We start from the raw sequence: 10,026 nt of genomic DNA, 5'->3' as shown, positions 1-10,026 counted from the left end.
ACTTCATTAGGCTACTTTACACATGAGCAAAATAAGTGTTTTGGTCAAGGTTTGACCAAATTTACAAACATGAGCCTATATTTACAGAAGAAGAGCCGGAAAAAAATCAGTGACAGCCACAACGCTGTTTAGTCTACAAATTAAATTTCCAGCATTTACCAAACGCCACACAAAAAGCGAAACAGCACAACTGGGATCAATTCAAAGCCGCCAAGCAGAGTCTCTGGTGAAAGGTGGTGCAGCAGCGCGGCCCTGTGGTCAGATGCAGTATTGCAGGGGAGAGCAATTCATTCAAGACGCATGGTTTAAGAAAGATGCAGTTATAGTTAGTCTGTGAAAAAATGAGTCATAGCCATATCAAACTGGATATCAGGAATGTTTTTCAGGCACTGTGAACTTAAAGTACTTTACTTCCATTGAACGGTTAAGCAAAGCATACAGCAATGGCTTCCCTTCTGGAATGACAAAAAAATGAACAACAATTCCTAACCAAATGATCAGTGAACAGTGACAACCCAGGTTATCTGAGAATCATTGACTTTTCCTCAACTTTAAGATGATCAAGCAAGTGTCCAAACAGAGAATTTATTCGAGGATGGAGTGCCAAATTATTATCTCTCTGTATCATGGGGGGAACGAAGCACCTTTCACGTGCAAACGCAGAGGAGAGCACAGTGTGTGTGTGTGTGCGTGTGTGTGTGTGTCTGTGTGTGTGCGTCTCACGCACCTCCTACTCTCTTTATGTGGAATAACCTCTAAGTTCTGCGTTCTAAGGTGTTACACCTCCTACACCTGGAGCCTTGGGAGAGGGGTGGGAGGTGGTGGAGGTGGTGGTGGTGGTGGGGGTCACACCATGTTGGTGGGGGTCACACCATGTTGGTGTGTGTGTTGGGGCTGCATGTCCGCAGGTCCTGCCACCTGATCAGGACCCAGGCCACCGCAGGTCTCTCCTGGGGGTTGGAGACCATCATGGAGCGCAGGAGATTCTGCAGGCCCTCCGAGTAGCTGGCCAGGAAACACACACACACACACACACACACACGCGCACGCACACACACACACACACACACACACACACACACACACACACAGATGTTGAACTTATGGTTCCCTATGTGACTGGGATAGTTGTTGCCCAATGCATGAGGCAATATGAAGAGTAGAGGGCAGGGCTAGTGCAGACACACGGGTGTTGGTCTTCTAGATTAAAAGGTTTTTGTTCGCAGTCTATCTGTGGCCCCTCAAGCTCGATGTCCTGTCCCCTACCTGCTTCTAATGACATGTGACTTAACCCACCGTATGTCGCTTTGGATAAAACTCTCTGCTAAATTATTCTATAATAAAATATTTAATCTTATTGCACATGACAAACTATACGCCAGGGGGAGCTAAAATAGGGTGAGGTCACCCATCGCAAACTAGCCTAAGGATGCTTAATTATTATTATTTCTTCATGTTTAACCTCTGTTTCCTTTTATTCCTAGTCTGTTTACATAGTTTTGAATGATGACTATATGCTCTGTAAGGTGACCTTGGGTGTCTTGAAGGCGCCTCTAAATTAAATTTATTATTATTATTATTATTATTAAGAACAGAACCAAATAAATATTTTTGGTTACATTCAGAGAACTAGGTGGACAGGAAACCGAGAATGCATGAAACGTGCGGCTTCACCCGTTTCTGATGGAAAGAAGCAACGTCATCAGAGCAGAATGGGCTCTGAGGTAAACTAAAAGCACTGCTAACAACTGAAACCTGACTCGATTGAACATTCTTGTTCGGTGACAAATTCCCAGGTTGTCAGGTGATTATGAACAAGTCATCTCAGTCTATAGCATAACATATATGTTTACCAGTGCAATGACATCCAACTATGGTTCATTATTACGGCTGCAAACATTTAGTTTTGGAAGTTTATATAAATGATTGTTTCCTTTTAATACTTTGCCACGTTGCAAGTGCAAGGGATAAATAATCAATTTTGTTTTCAAATCGAAAAGGTACAAGTCATACGGTTGGTATAAATTATAATGGTATGAGAACGCATAAAAGGCACAACATTTCTCTAAAAACCCTCCCGGGCCTTTAGGCTGAGAGACGGACCTGCAGGGCTGGGGGATGAGCACCGAGTTCTGGACGGCCAGGGCCACGCTGTCGCCCTTCTGGAAGACCATGTCGAAGGGGCCCTGCAGGAACATCATGCTGTACAGCACGCAGCCTAGCGACTGACACAAGACAACCCCCGACTCTGAGTGTACAGGAAGAACACACTCGCTTTACCAGCCCCAGGAGGGAAGTTCAGCTTGTTACGGCAGCAGAATGAGTACAGGTCAAACAAGCAAATAAAGTCAGAGAAGTTCAAACTAAATCAGCTGTAACTTATCACAAACTAATTTGAAATAAAAAATATATATATTTAGGTGATCAAGAGGAGCCGTTGAGCTTCGCGGTTAAAGTCTGACTGAACAACAACGGATAAGCGATAAAAGATATGCCGATGCGTGATCAATAAGTCCTACCCAGATGTCGGTGCGGGCGTCGATGATGCAGTGGCTCTCCACGTTGAAGAGCTCGGGGGCCCGATACGAGATAGTGCAGCGCTGTGCCGCCCAGTCCTGCACCGTCATGGCTTCCCGGGACCCCGCACCTGTGGGACGGGGGGGGGGGGGGGGGGGTCAATAATCAGCCCGACCTCAGGAGCTTTATCTGGGGTAACAGACCCAAACGTGGCCAGTACTCCAGAGAGAGCACTTACTATGTCCTCAAAACAAAACAAGTGTTTTGGGTTTACTGGCTCTTTAAAGGTTTACTATGGCCCCTCACCTCAATCCGGGCTTTGTTCATGGAGCCCAGGTCCATTAGGAGCGGTCGGTCATTCTCACCCAGGAGCACGTTGTGGGCTTCAGGTCCCTAACGCGGGGGCAGAGGAAGGATTTGGATGTTTCATTACATGTAAAGGGAAAGACTTGGGATTGTTTAAGGCACCAAAAGAACCCCATAAAAAAATATAGAAAGTCCTCCAATGTTTATCCTGAGACTTTGACGCTATATACTGACATGCTACTGACAGTTGGGAGGTAGTGTGAGTGTTTGTACCTGTGTGCGTATCCCCGCTCGTGGACGGCCTTGAGTCCGGTGCAGATGCCGTGCAAAATGAGTAAGATGCGCCTCTCTGGCATGGAGCTTCCTTTGTCTCGGAGTTTCTCCAGAACGGACCACAGGCTTCCTTCTGCACACAGACCATCACCATACATTGGATGGATGGATGGATGGATGGATGGATGGATCTCTCTCTCTCTCTCTCTCTCTCTCTCTCTCTCTCTCTCTCTCTCTCTCTCTCTCTCTCTCTCTCTCTCTCTCTCTCTCTCTCTCTCTCTCTCTCTCTCTCTCTCTCTCTCTCTCTCTCTCTCTCTCTCTCTCTCTCTCTCTCTCTCTCATATTGTTTCAGTTAATCTGGTCCTCTGTGTCCCTCAGTCTATTCTCCGGCTGTTCAACCAGCCCAGGAAGTCTCGGCAGTGAGCTTAGGTGAACAGAGCACCACAGCGTTTCCCAACCTGCCGGTAGGGCACCCCAACTTTGGGTCACCTCATTTGCATATGGGGTCACAGGCCTACACCTGAGGTAGGTCCCAGACGAGAAGGTTCGAAGCCACAGACAAAGACCTTCCCCACAGACACCGCGTCCCAGAAGGACAGGTTTCGGCTGGCAGACTCACGGATTCTGTTTAGGGAGGATGTTGCGATTGTCTTGTATTGTTATGAAAGGGGACATTTGTTTGGCTACGTCCACTGTTGTCAAGGAGACCAACATTCCCCAGAGGGCTGTTCCATGTTAATTGTTGTCATCCTCCTCCGCTGAGAGTGCTTTGGACCGCAGACAGTCAAACGTTTAGTCTCTCTCTCCCCCGTCTCCCCCTCACTGCTATCTTTTTCTCTCTCTCTCTGTCTCTCTCTGTCTTTGTCGTGTCCCACTTTGCTTTCTCAGTCTGTTTCTATCTCCTGTTGTATTACCTGTAATCTCTCTCTCTCTCTCTCTCTCTCTCTCTCTCTCTCTCTCTCTCTCTCTCTCGCTCTCTCTCTCTCTCTCTCTCTCTCTCTCTCTCTCTCTCTCTCTCTCTCTCTCTCCTCTCTCCTCTCTCTCTCTTCTCTCTCTCTCTTCTCTCTCTCTCTCTCTCTCTCTCTCTCTCTCTCTCTCTCTCATAAAGTGTTTAGGCTAGCCGCTAGCTGATTTGGCCCATATAAATTAAGCAGCTTTATCTCAGGAGCTCAATAGTTAGGTTGAGAACAATAATCGCACGTAATAAACATTGGAAGCTGCAAAGAGTAGCAGTGCTCCCTGACCTAGTTTAAAAAACAGACAGCGACGGCAACCAGAAAGAATAGGTATTACAATTATTGTGATTATCTTCCATAATAGTAATAAGTTGTTTATAGGGTCTGTGTGGCAGCACTGGGTTTATAAACCGGGCTGTCCCAGTTATAATGGCATTGTGACATTATTGAAAGTTGTAGTCAATATTTCACATAAATGTTAACATATTTCACATGTTTTCACACATTGGGTCATCCCTGCCAGATATCATTTTGGTCACAATCCTCTTATTTTCTGGTTTAAGTTTAAAATGTACTCACAGAGGGCCATCGCGATAATAAAGTGAAACAATGTTTGGAGTCAAACAATTTACTGAACAACCGCAGCAAACTCACACTGATGTACGGCAGCAGCAGCCAGGCCTCCGTCTTCCCGCTGCGGTCCACGAAGGTGTGGGCGGTGAGGCCCAGGATGTTGGGGTGGTTGAAGAGCTGGTGCATCTCCACCTCCGTCTGGGCCTCCTGCCGCGCCTCCCGGTCGTGGCACAGGATCCGCTTCAGGGCGTAGAAGCGACCGTCCTGGACGCCCTCCAACAGGTCCACGTAGCTGAACCCCCTGGAGGCGGACAGACACCCTTCATTGGCAGACTGCTTTATCCCAAGCCACTCGCAGGTTTAAAGGGCTGATTATGGTCCCACGTTCATGGAACGCAATGACCTGGGAGACGCTTCGAAGCAGAACTGAACCTATATGGTTCTGCGACGGGTTCAAGCGAGAGGCCCAAACACAGCTGCTGGCGACGGAAGGTTACAATTTTTTGGGAGGCGCACGTGGACGCAAGGAGGGTCCGCAAGGAGGTAACAGGTCCTTAACCCCCTTGCGTTGTGTGAACGTATGACCATAATCAGCCCTTTAGGCTGAGACCCATTGACAGGAAAAGAGATACAGGACTCAGAGAGAAATGGATGTTGTGGGGGTATATGTTGGATATTTGGGAGGTAATCTTACCCTTCATCTAGCTTCTGAATGAAGAAGTATCTCTTGTTGTCGATGGTGATTGAGCCACGGGAACATATACACAATGCCTGGCCCATCTTCCCTGCACATTCCCAACACCAACCTAGTGATCATGGAATAGGAATATAGGTCACACACTGTGCATGGTGGAGAGCTAATGACAGAAGAACATTAATGGAGATATGTTCATCTGAAGCCATATGTTTCAAAAGTGCGTTCATATTGTTCATGATCCAAGCAAACACAATGTTGACACCTTTTGAACTGCATCTAGTCCCACAAAGTGTACCTCCTCCCCCAGCCTCTTGTCATCATCGAGATCCGAAAACACCGATCTCAAGATGCTAGTAAGGCACCCTCATACCACTTACAGCTTAGTCAGATGATTTAGGAGTTGTATTTACCTATATGTGTTCCGTCTTCCAGGTTAACACGGCACCCATGTCTCGTCTACTTCTCGCGACAGAGCTGTATTCTTCTTCTTCTTCTTCTCGCGGTGATTCACGACGACCGCGCCGCCGCCGAGACTAGCGGTAGCACAGTGCACTGCAGCTCTGTTCAGCTCTGTGAACAGTGATGGCGGAATATAAGCGCAAGAGCAAGTTGAGCAACGACGATGGAGGTGATATCTGCGCCGTTTTTTGCACATTGCCTGTTGAGTGTTGATCTTGTGTGAAGCTTGTTTGCTGCTCGGTTAGCCTAGGTGCCGGGGTGCTATCACAGAGACACATGAGACCTGAGCTAGCTGGTAGCTAGCGTTAGCCTGATTAAACATCACAACCAAAATACAAAACAATGACTAATAATGAAGAGACGAGATTGCAACACCATGGCGTCTGTTATGAGAGTCTATTGCTTGACACTGATTTCAAATAAGTAGCATAAATACTAATTATATTAGTTCACACTTTGATCTTATCTGGTAAGCTAGCTAGCAGCATGCTAGCTGTTATTCCCTCCAGTATTACAGTAATGTTGACCCAAATTGAGCAATGCTGTTGGGCATTGATCTCCCATCTATAGACTCATACAATGTATAACTGTAGACCCAATGGCTGTTTTTTTTGTTTTTTTTATTCTGATGTTTCTGCACATCCATTCATTCAAGGCATTACATTGAGATGCTTTATTTTAAAGATAAGGGCTTTGTTCAAAGATAAGAAATGATTCATTAGGGTGTCACGGCACAATGTAAAGGACACCCTGATAAACAAACCGGTGAATGATGGGTGTGTTGTTTCCAGGGTAACAGTTGCTCACCTTGTTAAGTTGTCTTGCCTCAAGCAGGGCCAGAGACGGAGGGAGGCAGAGTGAAAACTAAGCCTGTCTCTTCTAGCACTGTGGGAGAAGGGGAGGCTGCAGTCAAACGCTCTGCCCTACAGATCGCATCGGACAGCGACGATGATGATGAAGAGTTCTCTGCAAAAGCCTTGCCGGCGAAAGTACCCAAGATAGGCTTTGGCTTGGGCAGTCAGATGGGGAAGAAGGGTAGCGCCATCTCCATCAAGCTCGGTGCCACTGTGAGTATTAAGACGAGATTAAGACACTACTACTGCTACTAATAGTACTTTTACAGCGCCCTCTTAGTTTTGAAGTTGCGTCAAACATCAATAGATGAGTGTGGTTGCCATGGACATTACTCTTCTCCTGGCAGTGCTCAGATGAGCTCTTAAATACAGTGTGGCTCACACTGAGATGTGTATTTTATTCTAGGTGATTTTTTGTTAAGCATATATCAGAACCATCTGGATCTGAATAAAGCAACGTTTTTTCTCCTTGTTCTATCCTAGAAGCCAAAAGAGCCTACACCAAGTCTTCCTGCCAAAAAGGCAACAATGGTCTCTGTGTTCGACGAGTCAGACGATGTGAGTAAGAAATGTATTATAAAAGTAGGTCCGGTCGTACTACAGATGTGTCTGAGCGATGGCTAACGCTTCCTCTCATGCAGAGTGAACCGGAGGAGATGCCACCAGAGGCGAAGATGAGGATGAAGAATATTGGCAGGTAAGGGCTGTGTGTGTGTGTGTGATATAATAATAATAATGGATTGAATTTATACAGCGCTTTTCTAGACACTAAAAGACGCTTTTACAGGGAAGGGTGAACCTCACTATACACCACCAGTGTGTAGCACCCACTTGGGTGATGCACGTGATGGCCCCCAGAGCAGTGCTAGGTCAGCAGTCCAACCATGTGAATCATCTCTGTGTTTCAGGGAGACCCCGACGTCCGCCGGCCCCAACTCCTTCAACAAGGGCAAGCAGGGCTTCTCCGACCACCAGAAGCTGTGGGAGAGGAAGATGAAGACCCAGTCAGATCACACCTAAACCCATGATGGAGCCACGGTCGGGGCGGGTCTGGGCGTGGGGGGGTCTAGTCCCCCACTATCTTGCCCACACCCATGAGCTCCTGGCTGGGTCAAACATCCCCTTCCCCTCCTCTTCGTCTTTGACAAACTCCCAACACCACAATCTTCCCAGAACTCCTGAGCCTATCTCCCAGCCTGGTTTTCGGACCTACCCGGCCAGTCACCGGTAGTTTCTCCGGTGACTGGCCCTCATGTTTACTATTCTTACCAGTAGCAGTGGAGACAGCAGTGGGATCACTGTCAAAGAACATAAGGTTTTACGGTGGAGTCAGCAACGAACCTGAGAGCTGAGGAAGAGGCTGGAAAGAAGTGCCCCAAAAGTCCTAAAAATACAGTTTTTATTTCAACCGTCTCCCCGTGTGTTCATTTAGTTTATGCGTTGCTATGTATTCGATCCTCTAGATATCAACGCTATCTACTGTTAACTGGTAGAAGCTGGTTTGGAAAGTCCTCGGCAAACTTTTTTTTTTTGTCTCTGGTGTACAAATGTATATAGAATGAAATGATGGTCTTTCTTTATTGTTTTTGGTGTGTGTGTGTGTGCACGCTTGTTTGTGGGCGTGTCTTTTGGGAGTGCAGAAAAGTTGATTCGTGCTCAACTGGAGGGAAACAACCTTTTTTAATTCTGTCAACCACTCTGATTTGTATGTTGTCATTCATAACTTCTGATTGGCAGTCTATTGTCACGGAAACAACCATATCTAATGCTGAGCCAGTGGATAGGCATTATTTCGGTTTTGATTGTGCATGAACAATAATTCAGTATTTAACTAAACAATGTACTCTCGACCGTCCCTGCTATGTGTGAGAGTTATGAACTGGAGTCAACTACACTAAGCTCCCCTGTGCCTCAAAACATCTTTCCCCAAAATAAAAACCTGGAAATTCTCCTTGTATCATGTCTGATTTGTATGTTGCTTTACACCGTCTTCTGCACACTTAATCACCTAAATATTTAACTGTTGTGTTTGATGTCCAAACGAGAAGAGGCTTTCTATAGCATGAAAACGATGACTGGTTGTACCCACTAAGGAAAATGGACGACATTTCTGAAGCAAGTTAGAGTAAGAAGAATAAACTTTTACAAAGCTTTAGTAACTTGGAAGAATTAATAATGCATTTACATTTTGTACATGATTACAATCTGATGCTTAAGTTGCGCTGTAGATCGTTTTGAGATTCACTAGTTTGGAGCATCATTAAATCCATCTAACTTAACACTTTGTGCAACAAGTATTGTACAAGTAAGTAAAACTATAATTGTAATAAAATAAAAAAATATTAGAAATATAAAAAAAAAATATATGTTTTAATAAGTATAATACATTTTTATAAAAAATATCCACATCACATCTTCCATCTGGTTCATTTCCAACACCTTTACCCCCATGTGGGAGGTTCTGGTTTCAACCATTTGTTTGTAGTGCATCTTATTGCTACTATGAATAGATTATTCCAACAATTTCTTCCGGGACAACCAGTACAGCCAGCTTTGCATGTTTCTTAACACCATGATAAAATTCGTCCTTCTGGGCCCCAAGCTACTCATTCCAATCCACTCAAGTGAGGACATGCCCAAAATACGGAGGTATGGCTGCTTACCAGCGTGTCCTCCATCTAATAAGTAGATAAAACCTTCAAAATAACGTTCAGTAATGTGCCTTACTGGGGAATTGGTCAATTGTCACAGTGACAACATTGGTCACGTTGTCACTACCCAGGTTGGCTTTGAGTGAGTGATGCTCCATTCTGTTTTGGCATGGCCTTCCAAAATGACTTCCAGAACATTCTGGAAGAGTCCGGTGACGGGCCAGGGAGCCAGTCCAGACAGGGTAGGACCCTCAAGGCTCTGTGCACCAGCCTGGGCAGAGGTGGATTCAGCTGACCCATGGATGCAGGTCTTGGCTCCGTCCAGATTACCATCACCTTGAGTTCATGGTCCCGCAGCAAAGCCTAGTGAGAACAACATCAGATTTACAAACCTTAACAACAGTGAACATTACAGTAGAAAGTACAAATATTTACTGCTATATATTTTATAGCCTGCTCTAAGGTATTGAAAGTCTTTCCAAACATGTTAATTCACCAATAGTAGGGTTGAGTTACAATGCTCAATGTGTCTGAAACGTTTTCAAATCAGACTTGATTGAGGAAAAAACAACAGTCCAATCTAGCGTTGTATTTTCCTCAATCAAGTCTGATTTGAAAACGTTTACTGCTCCAAAGAGGGCTTAAAGTGACGGGGTGTGGGTTAACACCTTGTGAAGCTCTTTGAGACTGTAACTATGATCGTTTCTGTTTCTCTACCTGGACTCCAGCTTCCAACACGA

The 10,026-nt window shown here is 45.6% G+C and overlaps 3 protein-coding genes across 5 annotated transcripts in view; 1 reads left to right on the top strand and 2 right to left on the bottom strand.

Annotated features, from left to right (window-relative positions):
• Positions 1 to 566: 566 nt before the first annotated feature.
• Positions 567 to 5,865, bottom strand: stk16 (serine/threonine kinase 16). The gene is given in 9 exon segments (XM_060070991.1): positions 567 to 1,005; positions 2,104 to 2,225; positions 2,520 to 2,647; positions 2,811 to 2,897; positions 2,900 to 2,910; positions 3,097 to 3,226; positions 4,703 to 4,926; positions 5,320 to 5,434; positions 5,733 to 5,865. Coding segments are annotated over 8 exon segments (927 nt in total). The 5' UTR covers positions 5,406 to 5,434; positions 5,733 to 5,865; the 3' UTR covers positions 567 to 866.
• Positions 5,830 to 8,584, top strand: LOC132471752 (PEST proteolytic signal-containing nuclear protein-like). 2 transcript variants are annotated; one of them, XM_060070990.1, is made up of 5 exons: positions 5,830 to 5,950; positions 6,616 to 6,848; positions 7,119 to 7,193; positions 7,277 to 7,332; positions 7,544 to 8,584. In XM_060070990.1, exons 1-5 carry the CDS (start codon positions 5,905 to 5,907, stop codon positions 7,653 to 7,655), a joined length of 522 nt encoding a protein of 173 aa, XP_059926973.1. In that variant the 5' UTR covers positions 5,830 to 5,904; the 3' UTR covers positions 7,656 to 8,584. The 2 variants fall into 2 exon arrangements, with proteins under 2 accessions (XP_059926973.1, XP_059926972.1); XM_060070989.1 differs by having other exon boundaries at positions 5,851 to 5,950; positions 6,613 to 6,848.
• A 469-nt stretch (positions 8,585 to 9,053) lies between these two features.
• Positions 9,054 to 10,026, bottom strand: part of LOC132471610 (interleukin-18 receptor accessory protein-like) — an 8,495-nt gene continuing 7,522 nt past the window's right edge. For both annotated transcript variants that reach the window (XM_060070791.1, XM_060070792.1), the window contains exons 10-11: positions 10,004 to 10,026; positions 9,054 to 9,649 (exon numbers count right to left, since the gene is read on the bottom strand). The exon at positions 10,004 to 10,026 is cut by the window's right edge and continues 93 nt beyond it. In XM_060070791.1, coding sequence (XP_059926774.1) covers positions 9,410 to 9,649; positions 10,004 to 10,026 — 263 coding nt within the window. In that variant the 3' untranslated portion in view covers positions 9,054 to 9,409. The remainder of the gene's footprint in view (positions 9,650 to 10,003) is intronic.

Source organism: Gadus macrocephalus, chromosome 14 (genome assembly GCF_031168955.1).
Source record: "Gadus macrocephalus chromosome 14, ASM3116895v1".
NCBI classification, from domain to species: domain Eukaryota; kingdom Metazoa; phylum Chordata; class Actinopteri; order Gadiformes; family Gadidae; genus Gadus; species Gadus macrocephalus.
The sequence above is the reverse complement of the archived record's forward strand: the minus strand, read 5'-3'. Positions and strand labels throughout refer to the sequence as shown.

What these genes read in the sequence shown, in the direction of transcription:
- LOC132471752 (XM_060070989.1), top strand. Translation starts at nt 5,905, where the DNA reads ATGGCGGAATATAAGCGCAAGAGCAAGTTGAGCAACGACGATGGAG. An exon ending in GTTGAGCAACGACGATGGAG is followed by an intron (nt 5,951 to 6,612) that starts GTGATATCTGCG and finishes TCTTGCCTCAAG; the next exon opens with CAGGGCCAGAGACGGAGGGA. An exon ending in TGTTCGACGAGTCAGACGAT is followed by an intron (nt 7,194 to 7,276) that starts GTGAGTAAGAAA and finishes CCTCTCATGCAG; the next exon opens with AGTGAACCGGAGGAGATGCC.